Source organism: Terrapene carolina, unplaced genomic scaffold (genome assembly GCF_002925995.2).
Source record: "Terrapene carolina triunguis isolate 2854851 unplaced genomic scaffold, T_m_triunguis-2.0 Scaffold113, whole genome shotgun sequence".
Lineage (NCBI taxonomy): Eukaryota > Metazoa > Chordata > Testudines > Emydidae > Terrapene > Terrapene triunguis.
Genome location: NW_020664464.1, coordinates 13,348,619 through 13,363,441, shown reverse-complemented (window position 1 = coordinate 13,363,441; position 14,823 = coordinate 13,348,619). Strand labels below are relative to the sequence as shown.

The following is a 14,823-nucleotide window of genomic DNA, read 5'->3' as shown; positions in this document are numbered from 1 at the left end:
GGCTGGGCCAGACCCGAGCCGCGCTGCGCCGCGGGGGCCGGGCCAGACCCGAGCCGCGGGGGCCGGGCCAGACCCGTGCCGGAGCCGTGGGGGCCGGCGCGCTCGGCCGAAACTGGGGCCGGAGGTAGCTGCTTGGCCGGGGCTGGGCTGGGCCGCGCCTCCCTGGAGCCCTTCTCTCACCCCCCACCACCCCAGCTTACCTGGTGCTGCCTACCCGCCCCTGCTTCTTTTCAGACTTCCCGCGAACCTCTGATTCGTGGGAAGCAGGGGAGGGGGAGGAGCAGGGGGCGGAGCGTTCAGGGGATGGGAGGAGGGGGAAGTGAGCTGGGGGCGGGGTGGAGAGCTGCGTCGCGGGGCCCTCTTAGTGCGGGGCCCAATTCAGCCGAATCGGCTGAATCGGCCTAAAGCCGGCCCTGTCAGTTCATTCCGTGATTTTTAGTATCTGGCAAAGTTTTATGAATTTAAGGTCCCAGGCTCATCTTTTCAAAGTGTTATGCAGGTTTCCTTTGATGATGAGGACTGATAGGTGAGATACAGAGTGATTGCTTTGTGAAAAGTGTTCACCCACAGGTGATAGGGTGTTTTTATCTTTTATCATTTGCCTGTGTGAGTTCATTAAAGAGCATAGTGATTGTCTGGTTTCACCCAAATAGTTGCTATTGGGGCATTTAGTTTACTGGATGAGGTTTTCCACATGTGTAGGACCCATGGTTCTTGAAAGATGTTTTGTAGGGGGTGTTGATCATTGTAGCAGTGCAGATGTGTCTGCAAGTTTTGCATCTGTTCTGGCAAGGTGCTGCTTTGAGTTGGTATGGCCTGATCTGTGGGGAGATTGCTTTTGATGATGAGCTTGGAGAGGTTGTGGGGGTTGTTTGAAGGCCAGAAGAGGGGTTTTCAGGAAAGATTTATTTCAGGATGGGGTCCCCATCGAGCATGGGCAGCAGGTATAATATGCCAGGGGAGGCTCTGCCTCCCCTAGCGCAGCCGCTGCTTCGGGACCCGGTTGCAGGTTTAGCGGGTGAAATTTTTGCTTTTTATTATGCCCCATGCAGGTTCCGGGGCGACTGAGGAGGCAGTATGTGCTCCTGGGTTTATTAATATTCTCCCTGGACTCTAGGAAGATTACTGATGAACGCGGGATGCTGTCTGAGTAACACATACCGCCTCCTCAGCCACCCCGGAACCTGCATGGGGCATAGCAAAACCTCTTCTTTCTTCCAGAAGAGAGAAGAAGAGAAGAGCTTTTTAATTTTTGTGGGGCGGCTTGGGGTCTGCAGAGGGGAGGCGTGGGTGCAGGGGGTTCCGGCTGCCCTGGGACTCCTCTGAGCAGGTTTGGGGAGGCGCTCAGGGCTCTGGCTGGCCTGGGGCTCCTCTGGCCGCAGAGGGGGGAGTAGGTTTTGGGGCTTGGGCCCCGGGAGGGGGGGTAGTAAGGGAGGCTCGGGGCGCTCTGGTCGCGGGGGGAGAGGGGGTCTCCAGCTGGGGGGTTGGAGGGGGATTCGAGGGGCGGAGCCAGAGTCTAGCCTCCCTGAAATGGGGCTCCACACCGCCCATGCCATCGAGTATGAGTTGTAGTTGTGCGATGATACCTTGTCTGGGTTCCAATATGGGGTGGTAGATAACAACTAGAGGTGTGCATTTGGAGTGGGTTTTATTTCTGTATTGCAGCAGGATCTCTTGGATTATTTGGGTGGTCCAAGTGATGCGATCTACTTCTCTGGTGGAGTGTCTATGTTTGGTGAAAGTTTTGAATGTGTTAAGGTGTATATCCCAGACTTTCTCTTCAGAGCATATTCTGTGGTATCTGAGTGCCTGGCTGTATATAACCGTTTTCTTGGTCTGTTTTGGGTGGTTACTTGATCTATAAAGGTAGGTATGGTGATCTGTGGGCAATTTTTAATGTAAATTTCACTGTAATAGTTAAATTTGGTATTTTGTTAATTATAGCTTCAACTGTAAATTCTTTCAGAGGTTGTTTTACATTAGTCTCTTTATTTTTAGGTTAAAGAAAGGTGGCTAACACCTTTGAAACAGCTGGTTGAACAAATTAATGAAAAGTTCAGTAATTTTTTTAGTTCTATGCAGTGTGCTGGTGAAGTTGATCTTCATACAGAAAATGAGGTATGATTACATTTCCATATCTATGAAGAATAACGTCTACATTTTAATTTTTTTGTGCTTAAATGTCTCAAAATGAGACAAAATGATTTGTAATTTTGTTATGGGGAAAAAGGGGGGTCACCTCCAGGCATTAATTTTAAGTCCTCTTGATCCTTTTACATGAAAATCTAACTTCTCTTTAAATACCAGAACTAACTAATTTATGTCTCAACCAAAGAAAGCAGGACCACCAGCTGTATAACCGTCAGTCTTATCAGAAGTTTCCAAAGCCAGATGGAGCTGAGTAATGCACTTATTTCAAAGATTAGTTTGTCTATCACATTCTTCTTAAGGATGTCTAAACCTTTCTAGATCCCAACTTTCTGGATGTGCATGTACCCTCTCTGTCAAAGCAGAACCTTCTGGAAAGAGCAATGATTGTTGGAGCCACCCACATGCTTCATCACAAGAACCAAGGGGAATACAAGGAACCATGGCCCTGATCTTACCCCAAGTTCCTTTTTGATCACTGCAGTAGATGGAAACGGAAACCTTGGCTCTTCCTCGCCCAACCTTCCTGGTCCTATTCTAGTTCTAGTAGTTAGTTAACAGCTCATGGTTGTTTGCTGTTTAGCATTAAAAAATTGCATTGACTTAGTTATTCTGTATTTCAGGATGATGCTGCAGCTTAATTGCTAGTCAAGAGCTGATTCTACCCCTCACAGTAGTACAGATTGGCTCTGTTGTTGGTTACTGTTTAGGTCTGTCCATTTCAGTCTATATTTGGCAGTTGTTTCTATATTTTGGTGCAGCATCAGTCAGGTTTGTTCCGCATTCAGTCATTTGTGGTGAACTGTTATGCTTTCAGTGGTATTTGAGAAGTATCTCTTAGTCTGGCGAAGTGGGTATTCACCCACGAAAGCTTATGCTCCAATACGTGTCTTAGTCTAAGGCTACGTCTTCACTACGGGGGGGGTCGATTTAAGATACGCAAATTCAGCTACGCGAATAGCGTAGCTGAATTCTACGTATCGCAGCCGACTTACCCCGCTGTAAGGACGGTGGCAAAATCGACCTCCGCGGCTTCCCGTTGACGGCGCTTACTCCCACCTCCGCTGGTGGAGTAAGAGCGTCGATTCGGGGATCGATTGTCGCGTCCCGACGAGACGCGATAATTCGATCCCCGAGAGGTCGATTTCTACCCGCTGATTCAGGCGGGTAGTGTAGACCTAGCGTAAAAAGTGCCACAGGACTCTGTCGCTTTTTACAGATCCAGACACAGCTATCCCTCTGATCTCTTAGTCTTGGTTGCTGGTGGGGAAAATAAATATCTGAAATGCCTTGGAGAGGGGCATTGAGTGGAGTAAAATAAAAATTAATAAAATACGCTTTCATTGAGAGAATCCATTTTAGATTATTATTTTAAGAAACATTTATGTTACACAGACCTCTTATATGAAATATTCACTGTGTGATGTTGAACTAAACTGTACATTACAGTCCACGCAACTTACAGTTGCTTTATAAAACTACTATAAACTACTCAAATTCTCAGTTTTAAGAGTGGTTAAAATAAATAAATAAATAAAAAGTTAAAGGCTCTTTGATGAAACTTCAAGGGTATGAATCTTTAGAGGAGAGGTCCTATCTGGAAAATTTCCATTTTACATGAATAGTTCTGCAGACCAGCATCTCCCAGAATTCTTGACGTCTGGGCTGCTTTCCTCTCTGCAGTTCATGGAACCTGATCAGCATTTTGACACCACGTGGTCTGGCTATGCCTTCTCTGCAATCGCTTGTTGCCAGATTCTCTGCCTCTGTGGCAGCAGACAGTGGCGGTTTCATTTGCGCCTGCCCTTACTCCTTCTATTTTAACTCTTCTGCCCAGTTTTTTGGGCAGTGGGGAGCAGTGTTCTCCTTCCTCGGTTTTTCTCCTCTCCCCAGGGTCAGTTAACCCTTTGGCGGCTTAATCCTCCCTGAGCCTCCGCAGCAGTGTCCTTTGGTCAGCTCATTTGCCTCTTATAGGCATAACAGAGCAGCCAAGAAAGTACCAGTTCAAATTTAAGCAGTGTTCTGTATGCAAGGCAGCCTTCCCAGACTTGGCAGATAGCAAGATGTGCCCAACCTGCACCCAACCTTCCATACCTATCTTCATTAGGTCCCAGGGCTATGAGTTGAACAGGCAGGTGGGGTTCCCTACCCACCCAGGCAGCCAGGACTCCAATGGGGAAAAAATGGACCAGGAACCTCAGTGCAGAACAGGGAGAGACTCCGAAAGCAGGGAGGACCCTCCTGACCACTCAGCTTGAGGGGTACATCACATGGGACCTCTGGCAGAACAAACTGGGGAGGCTTGGGCAGGACTTGCAACCCTGCAAGTTTTAAAGAGGGTACTTAGTGCCATGGGGAAAGAAACAGGACTTCTCATCAGCCTCCCTTTCTCGTATGCCAACCAAGAGGGTTTTGGACAGCAAGTTCCCCCCTCCCACTTGGAATGAGACCCAGTGGGGTAGGATTTTGAGACAGACCTCTTGAGAGGGCAGTAGGCCCTAAGGAAGGCAAGTTGCAAAAGGCCTTAATAAAGCTGCAGCAGAGCTTTCACTTTCCCAAAGCATGCTAAGAAAGGTTTAAAAAATTCTAAAGAAGCTAAAAAGAAAAAGGACAAAAAATCCAGAAGATATGAGTCCTCTGACTTCTCTTCTTCCTCCTCCTACACTGAGGAAGGCAAACTGCCTGGCTATGAAACCTGCTAAGGCTCCTGTGAGTACCTCAGAATAAACTTCTCCCCTCAAAATCCTCCCTTGAGGCTGTAATACCTCTTCATTTCTCCTTCAGCCAGTGATTAGGTATGCTTGGAACAAGCCTAATAAGGACAAGCATATTAACAAAAGCAGCTTATAACTTATAGCCTTTATATCATATAGCCTATATTAGGCTTTATATCATTCAAGAACCAAAGGGCTATATTGCAGAGATACAGAAGGTTGACACCACTGGAGCATCCGTTGCCAAGGATTTGGTTATTCCATCAGAAGGGAAGTTCTACCCTAAAGAAATCATGGATAAGAAGATGGAGGCCACTCTCAAAAGGGCTTTGAAGCCTCTTCTGCCACCCTCCAAGCATCTCTGGCACTTTGCAAGAACATCTCTTTCCTGGCTGGAAGATCTCAAAGCCCTTAAGGATGGAGTTCACCCTGACTTTGGTCCACTTTTAAGAAAGTCACCTAGCAACAGCATTTGTAGCTGATGCTTCAATGGATGCAATGAGGTTCTCAGTCCAAGCTATGGCTTCCAGCTTAGTAGTCAGGCACCACCTGTGGCTTTGACCCTGAAAGGTGGATTCTCACTCTAAGCAGATCCAGTGCTTGGCAAAGTTTATAGGCTTCCTTTTTTTTTAAATAAAAGCTGGATAAGGTGGTGGCTGACAATGCAGCAAAATCCTAATAGTCCCTCCCTTTCCCACTAAGTGCCCTCAGGAGAGAATATAGACTGGTCTTCAAAAGGAGCACCTCTGTCTGCTCCTCATTCTCAGAGTCATCAGCAAAGGAATAATAGATTCCCTAAGGGAAAACGGTGTAATTGAAGTCTGAAGGGAAAGTCCAGAGGGACTTCAGCCTCCTTCCTGCCAGATTTACTTTATGACAAAAATTGCATAGGCCTCCATCAGGAACTGAAGCAAGGGGACAGGATTTCCCATTTCCTAGAAGAATAGTTTTCATTGACCACAGATAAGTAGGTCAGGGGAATAGTGAGTCAGGGATATTCCCTAGAGCTGCGGGCACCACCCCATCCATTTTTCATCCAGTCACCCAGTTCCAACAGCCACATAAAACGCAATCTGATTCAGAGCGAAATATCTCATCTGCATATGGCAGTGAAAGAGAGTGTTTCCCTCAAAAGAAAGGAATAGAACCTAGCAAATCATCTTCTTTGTTGTACAGAAGTGCATGGGAGGGTATCAGAACTGTTCTCAACCTCAAAAGGTTCAACAAGTGGGTGAAGAAAATAGGGCTTCAGATGGACCGTGGCCTCTATGGTGTCATCCCTGTGCCAGGGAGGCTTCTTCACTTAAGTAGATCTAGTGAACACATATTTCCATATCCCCATCAGACCATGCCACCGCAGACTTCTGCAGCAGGAAACATCAATACTGACCACACCCATTTGTCCTTTCCTCGGTCCCAGAGTTTTTACAAATATGATGATGGTGAGAATAGCCAGATTCAGGTTGCAGGGAACTCTCCTGTACCCTTTCCTGGATGACGACCTGATCAGAGCTCTATTGCAGTCGGCAGTGCACAGGGTCATGCTTAGGATGTTGACTCTCCTCCAGGTGCACAGCTTCATCATCAATACCAAGAAGAGTTCTCTGGTTCATCCACCAGAATAACCCACCTGGGGACAGAAATAGATACCTTGGTATTGAAGATCTACCCATCATTAGAAAGGTTTCCGAAAATCCAGGAGTTGATTTTCTTGCTTAAGCGCTGCAGGAGGCTTACCATAGCACTGTGCCTCCAACTGCTAGGACTCCTGGTGTCATGCATAGGGATCACTCCATGGGCACAAGCATGCATCAGAAGTCTTCAAGCCTTCATACTACAAGTATGGGACCACACTCCAGAACACATGAAAGATTAAGTACGGTTCCAACAGAGGTATTCCACTCCTTACAGTGGTCAGCAGCCCACAACAATGTCCACAAAGGCATGCTCATCTGCCTTCCAGATCCTTCAGTCCTTGCAACCACGCCAGCTTGGAGGTCTGGGGATCTCACTTGGAGACCCAAACAGACTGAGGACTCTGGAGTCAGGAGGAAAAGACTCAAGCCTAAACTTCCTAGAGCTGAGAGTGGTCAAGCTAGCTTTGTGAAGGTTCCAGCCCACCCTAATGGGGACTCACATTATGTTTCAATCAGACAATACAACTACGGTCATGCATTTAAAAAACCAAGGGGGAACAAGGATTCCGGTATCAGAAGTATGTCTTTAGAAGAGAATCAAAAGCAGAGAAAGTAGTGGCTTTGTGGATCAGCACTGAAAGAGTGTCCTGCGCAAAATGGAAGAAAGCGCAGAGATGACTGGGGGAGAATTTGAGAATAGTGGACTAACTGGAGAAGCAGAAGAGACAAGAGGTGACAAAAAGGACAAGACCAAATAAGTACAGAAGGGCAGAATTATGTAGAGCTTTGAAGGAAAGGACAATAATCTTGAATTTGATGAGGTGGAGAAGGAGAATCCAGTATGTGCACGTAATGGATATAATGAGATAGGCAGAACAGTTCTTCTTTTCTCTCTGAGTGAGCCACATTAAAGGGCACCTGAACCAAAAGGCAGACTGGCTCAGCGGGCGCAGGGTCAACAGACATTTTGGCCTCCCTTCAACCAAACTGTTCGTGAATCGTATGAACACAGTGAGGCCAGAATACTTCACAAGGGAAGCAGACCCCAGATTCATGGACAGATGCCTTATCGCACAGTTGGCCACAGGCCCTTCTTTATGCATTTCCACACTTTCCACTACTGGGAAAGGTGCTCCAGAAAATAAAACAAGAACAGGCAGTGGTAATACTGATAATTCCTCACTGGCCGAGGAGACCTTGGTTCTCAGACCTGATAGAGCAGAAATTGAAGCCCCCACTCCAGCTTCTGTGGAGGCTGGATGTCCTCTCACAAACTTGGCTATTGAGAGGAAAGCACTAGAACATCTTGGTAAGTCCACCAGAGTCATTAAGATATTACTTTCATCTAGGAGAGTATCAACACTAAAAGCGTACTACTTTGTCTGGTCCAGATTCAACAACTGGTGCCAAGAGCACAATACAGATCCCAGAAATGCAAGAATTCCAGCAATACTTGACTTTCTTCAAGAAGGTATAGACAGAGGCCTTCAGGACAGTACCATTGAGCATCAGCAGTCTGCCTTTAATAGCATGCTGTTCACAGGATCCTTGGGATCCCTAGCAGACAATTCACAGACAGCCAGATTCCCTTAAGCAAGCCAATTAGCCAGACCAGTGGTCAGGCCACGCCACTCTTCCCAAAATGGGAAGTTTTGATGGCCCTGACAAGTCATTCTTCTGAGCCTCTGACTTCAGTTTCAGCATTTTATTTATCCATTAAGACTTGTTTCTTAGTAGCTGTCATGTCTGCCAGACAAGGAGCCTTACTGCCTTTTCTATGAGGACAAGGTAGTGTTCAGGACACCTGAATCTTTTCTACCTAAAGTAAATTCCTCCTTTCATGCCTCCAAAAAGGTTGTGCTTCCTTCAGTCTGTCCAAAACCACAGCATCCAACTGAAACAGCGTGGCACACCTTAGATGTCAGAAGAGCATTGAAAAATCTATCTCAAGTATAGAGAATCCATGAGGAGATAGGGCTCCCTATTTGTGTCTTTCCACCTGACATGCAAGGGACTCAGAACTTCCAAGTCCTCCATCACTAGCTGGATTAGACTTTGAATTGTGGAAACCTACAAATCACCAGAGATTCCTGTCCCAAAATAGATCAAGGCACACTCCACAAAATTGTTAGCAACCTCCTGGATGGAGTGAGGGCTGCAGAATGGAAAATTTCTTACCAATAATTTCCTTTCTGCTAGCAGCATCTTCCACAATTCTACCCACCCTGGACGGCTCATGAGTAAGGCTGTTTTTAGTCACGGGTATTTTTAGTAAAAGCCATGGACAAGTCACGGGCAGTAAACAAAAATTCACGGCCCATGACCTATCCATGATTTCTACTATATACCCCTGACTAAATCTTTGGGGGGGGGAGGCGGCCTGGGAGTGCCACGGGTACTGGGGGGGAGCTGGCAGGCTCCCTACATGGCTCCACACCTTCCTGGAAGCAGCAACATTCCTCAGCTCCAGGAACCGTGGCCAATGGGAGTTGCAGGGGTGGTGCATGGAGGTGGAAGCAATGCGCAGAGCTGCCTGGCCATGCCTCCACCTAAGAGCTGAGGGAGGGGGAATGCGCTGCCCAGAGCCTGCCTCACCCCGTCCTGTGCCTCTGCCCCTTCCTACAGCCAAACTCCCGCTGCTCGGGAGTGGGGGGGGGGGACACGGTGGCCCCAGACTGCCCCGGCAGTGGCCAGTGTGACTGGCCATGGGGTTGCCTGAGCTGCTCAGGCGGCCCCCGAGCCAGGCACACCGGCCACTGCAGAGGTCACAGAAAGTCACAGAATCCGTGACAAACTCTCAGCCTTACTCATGAGTCAAGGGTCAGATATAAAGTAGAATCATTACCTATGATCTTCCTTTTGGTCTAATGTACATAGTTATTTCATTATCTCTGGAATATTTTTTAATGATATGCAAGTTTTACAGTTTAGGAATAACTCATCTGGAAGCAAGCAGGAGCAGAAGGGATGTGGCCAAACTGTGCAGTGCCAAAATGCTTGATCCGCCTCTGAGCTGCACAGAGAAGAGAGCAGTCCTTATTCCAGAACTGTGGGAGACACTGCTAACAGACAGGAAATTATCCTTAAGAAGTTTTCCATTCATTTAAATTTTTTTACAGAACTTCTTGTTGTGCAAAAGTCAGCATGGTATAATACACAATTAACAGTTCTCTTTTGTCTGCAACAACAATAAAAAAGCTGAGGAACAGAAATGCGTATGCACAAATATGAAATCCATGTTTACATTCGGCTGGTACGGTTCTAAAAAAAGGCTCAAAAAAAGAGGAGGAGGCATAATGACTTTTAAAAATTGCTTTTAAACTTATAATCACTTAAAACCAATTATGATATTAATAGACTCTTCTGAAAAAAGATCATGTCAAAAAAATTGACAGAGAAATGAAGAATGAGAAACACAGAATTGTGTTAATTTAGTACACTGACTCTTGGACAAGCGGACATTAAAAAAAGTATGAAGTAGAATTATTTTTTTAATAGCACCTAAATGAACAGCTTCAAGTCCATCTTATCCTAAAATCCATTTAGATGAACAGAAATCACCAGCCCAGATTTGCAGATCACAGTGTATCAATGCAGTATATCAAAACCATTGATTAATGATTGTGGCTTGGTGTGATCAGTCAGGTACAATAAATAGGGTCGTCTCTGTGGGTAAGTTGAGAACTGTTGTATTAATTCCAATGGCATGCATGGGCCCAAAGAGTCAAAGGTGTTGACATGACCCTGAAATTTCCCAACATTGAACAGTTTAAAACAAGGTTTGGGGTTTGGTATATACAGCAACCTCACAAAAGAAGACACACACACCAGAGGGGAAAGAAAAGATCAGCAAAAATAGAAAATGCAGCTTCTGTTTCTGGTGTTGACTCTCACTGCTGGAAAAACATATTTAGTCTTATTAGCTGCTCTGAGACCTGGCAAACTTGGGGCTGTTTAGGTCATTGCTTTTGACTGCCTTTTTGGTCACTGGCTCACAGGAGCATTGCAAAATATACGGTTTGGGGTAGCTAAGCCAGACTCTTCTTAAACAGAAGGCAAAATGAAAGGGTTAGAGAAGAGATGAAATAAGATGGGGAAGGAGAAGGGAAAGGGACACATGGGGAGGGGCAACAAAATCTCACATCACAGGTGGTGGTTGGGATTTAGCCAAAGCTGGTGGAGGTGATTTCATGTGGGTCCTTCTCTCTGGCCCAGTCTAGTCAGGACATCTCTCGGGATTAGGGTGACAAAAGCTCAGCAATGTTACAGTGGATCCCAAGAAATGGTGAGGGTGGCAGCCATGGAGGATGGTAAGGCTCGCTGCAGCAGTTGTTGGCAGGCAGCTTCTTCAGCTAATTTTCCCCCCCAAACTCTTTTCTTTTCAAGAACCCCAGAAGGAAGTGATGGGCAGAATAGCCCATCCTTCGTTATTTTGTTCACTTATTAGGTCTAATTTCTGACACAACAATTTTGGTCAATTGATTTTCAGTTCCACACTTGAATGTTTACCAGGTATAATCTTAACACAGTCCTTGAGTTAAATCAGTAGGCCTTTTTGTTTAAATTAATTCAATTCTACTGTCTCCTTTTTGCACCTTTTCCCATCAACATTTATTGTTACAGGTTTTTGTGACATTTTATAAACATTTATTGTTACAGGTTTTTGTGACATTTTATAAACCAAAGATAAAGGTCAGACAACTTTCCTTAACAGTCTGGCTGAGGGCTTAGGGAGAGCTTACTCACTCACTTTTTCCAGTTGAGCTCACAATTAGGGTAAATTTCTAGGACCAATTATTACAACAGAACCTCTCATGAAACACTAACTTTTGTATTCAATTATGATTTTATTTATAAAGCACCTTGCTGCCAATGTTTTGTTTGCTATACAATAATTTACTAACAAGTGTGTGTGTGTGTGGGGGGAAAGTATTCATAAGAACAAAAATTCTAGTAACTTGCCCTTTTTAAAATTACACATCAAATCGGTTAGCTGGGGAATAGGTTAGAGAAAAGTTCTATGTGTAAAAAGAATAGATCAATGCTAAGAGATAAATCATAGTTTAAAACAGAATGAAAGAGTTTATATATAACTGATCCTGAATACTTCATTCTCCTAATGTAGGACATACATAAAATGGTTTCCTTTCACTTTTGCTGCATTGTCAAATAGGATACACTATAGGAAGCTGTAGATGTCTAACATTTCCTGCCTACTCTCACAGGAGGAGTACGACAAATATGGGATTCGAATTAGAGTTAAATTTCGTAGTAATACCCAACTGCATGAACTAACTCCTCACCATCAGAGTGGAGGTGAGAGAAGTGTTTCGACTATGCTGTACTTGATGGCTCTGCAGGAACTCAACAGATGTCCTTTCAGGGTTGTAGATGAAATAAATCAGGTAAGGTCACTAGTGCGTGAAACAAGACTTGTTCCACAGGAGTTCATAGAGTGACCACAGGGACTGTAAAAGTATATATGATTTCTTTTTTTTTTTTTTTTTTTTTTAAAGGGAATGGACCCAGTCAATGAGAGGAGAGTTTTTGAAATGGTTGTGAAGACCGCTTGTAAAGAGAGCACTTCTCAGTATTTCTTTATTACACCAAAGGTGGGTAACTGAAAACTAAACAAAAAGATTCTCGTGTGGGGGTGTGTGGATATATATATATATATATGTGTGTGTGTGTGAGAGAGACTCTCTCGACTTCTTTGATGAAAGAATAAATAGCATTGATATAGGTGCTATATAAATGTCTTCTGGTTTGTTCAATTGAGACTATGACAGGGATGAAATAAAAATACTATAACGGGGCAGTTTGTCCCCTTTAAGGATAGTTGTGGCCTGGGCTCAACCAACTCTGTTCCAAGGCTCAGCCTCTTTAAGAACAGGCATTCTGGGACTTGTGGTTCCCTGGAACGATCGATTGTACAAACAAGCTGAAGTACACACTGCTGGGAACCAGGGGACCCTCAAGAGACAGGGATAAGGATTAAAAGGCAAGCATGTAGCCCAAATGAAGGAGAAAGATAAAGGTGAGACAACTTTCCTTAACAGTCAGGCTGAGGGCTTAGGGAGAGCTTAGGAAGGCCAGTGCTGCAGTCCTAGGAAGGAGGGCTGCAGACAACCGTGCACCTAGGGAGGAAAGACTATTCAAGCCTGAGCACAAGGCTGATGGCTTACCGAGCCTGAAAGGGAATTGTGCTGCACTCTCTGGAAGGAGGGCTGCAGAGAACTAACTGACCAGGGGATGTACTGTCTGTGCCTATGGCAGCCAGCTGAATGGTTTATATTTGTTCTGACCCAAACAACAGCCCCAAGAAGGAATGTTATTTACAAGTTTTGTTTATCTGTAGTACTTTGGCAGAATTGGGAGGTTTGGTTTGAAAGGACCAATGGGGTTGCCTTCTCTAATGCAGTCTCAGCAAGTACCTACACTGTTTACTACAGGAAATTAGGAGAGATTATAGGGTAAATTGCTTGATCACCAGTTAAGGTATTAAGGTAACATTCTCCTACATCCCAAAACTTAATTTATTTAGATGTTAGCTGGTGTGAACCAATTATCTGATTATATGGCAGTCAAGGGATCTACCAAAAACCAACTTTTTTTCATTGGCCACCTAAACTTCAGTGTCTGGCATAACTTAAGCTTGGTCTACACTTAAAACTTTTAATGACATAACTGCGATGCTCAGGGGTCTGAAAAAATGAGCCATGTAGCTATGATGGCCTAACCCTTGGTGTAGATGCAGCTGTGTTGACGGAATAATGCTTCTGTCGACCTGGCTACCGTCACTCGGGGAGATGATGTTCCTACAGCAATGGGAAAAACCCCTTCCGTTGATTTAGGCTGCATCTACGCTACAGGGTTATACTGGAGTAGCTATGGGGCTTTAGCTTTGCCACTGTAGTCGTTGTGGTGTAGATGTGGGCTTAGAGTGGGAAAATGGTGATGGTGTTTGTTATTTCTACCCTTTCATTTCCTTATCCCAGATTGTCCAGGCACTGGGAGACATGCATATGTGGTCAGTGGCAAACAATGGTAAAAGCACCATGCAAAAGTTTTTTGGGGGAAATGTTAATCTATTTTAACTAATACAAAAGTGATGCTTGGTATAAGAGGTGTTGCTTAGTGTGACTTTTTTTTTTTCATTTTTCACAGCTCTTGCAGAATCTCACCTATGCTGAAAAAATGACAGTGTTGTTTGTCTACAATGGACCTTTTATGCTAGAACCAACCAAATGGAACTTAAAGGCATTCCGTAAGCGGCGACGACAAGTTGAGCAAATGGATCAGTAGTGAATTCCATAGAGCCTTTTGGAGCTACTGGTCTGTGAGACTGTATTTATGAAAACAGAGTGGTTGAATCTGAGAGGGAAACCTGCAGAGAACTGACAATGAAGAGCTGGGCTTCTTTTTTTAGAAACTTACCTTCAAATATATGTAATATTTTCTTAGATCTGTTCTAGCCATCTATTCGTTCAAAGAAAAACTCATTTTTACCTCGGACTGGCTGTCTTAATGGGAAGGCCCGTAGAAACCTGGATCTTTTGCACTTTGCTATATCCAACATACCACATCAGGAAATTTTAGCTGTCATTTTATTTCTTTCCAAATGAGTTACGTTTGGTCAAATCCACTTTTGTTGAAGTTTTCAAAAGTTGTGATATATATTAGGTTAATACATTGCACAGTTAACTTGAAGATAAAGTTACAGTTGGATAGCTTTGAAGTGGTTCTATTGAAATGGTAACTGTGTGAGTGAGGCAGAAGGGTATCTGATGTCACCAGACTCTCAACTAGTGTGGTGTGTGTGTGTGTGTGTGTGTGTGTGTAGCCTTGTATCACAGTTTTTTCTTGTGGTGGTTATTAAATATAAAATAGCATACACTATGTAACTAGACGTTATAGTATTATGTATATTAACATTTCCCCTTAAACTCTATTTCAGCAGGGTGAAGTGGATTCCTAAACCAAAAACCTTTACTCACACATCACAACCTCTCTCTCTCTCTCCTCCCCACACCCCCCCCGGACAAATACAAATTGTAGCTTTTTACACAAAAATTTTACTTGGGCCAGTAGCCTTGTTTGTATTTCTCTTCAAAAACAGTTGTGTTCTCTCTTCTGGAGAGCTACAAACAAGATAGCTTCTGGAAGTAACATCAATCTAAATGTTGTTTGGTTTTGGTGGTGGGTATGTAAATTATTCCTGTAGGTTTTTACACTTGAACTCAGCTATTCTTAACAGCTCTAGTTTCTTTGGAGTGGTTTTGTACTCCTAGTGAAGGATAGATCTCTGATGACATAGCTGTTAA

At 44.5% G+C, this 14,823-nt stretch overlaps 1 protein-coding gene across 2 annotated transcripts in view; it reads left to right on the top strand.

Moving 5' to 3' along the window:
* Positions 1-14,425, top strand: part of SMC5 (structural maintenance of chromosomes 5) — an 86,284-nt gene extending 71,859 nt beyond the window's left edge. For both annotated transcript variants that reach the window (XM_026652369.1, XM_026652371.2), the window contains exons 21-24: positions 1,999-2,118; positions 11,725-11,904; positions 12,016-12,111; positions 13,667-14,425. In XM_026652369.1, coding sequence (XP_026508154.1) covers positions 1,999-2,118; positions 11,725-11,904; positions 12,016-12,111; positions 13,667-13,804 — 534 coding nt within the window. In that variant the 3' untranslated portion in view covers positions 13,805-14,425. The remainder of the gene's footprint in view (positions 1-1,998; positions 2,119-11,724; positions 11,905-12,015; positions 12,112-13,666) is intronic.
* Positions 14,426-14,823: the final 398 nt, after the last annotated feature.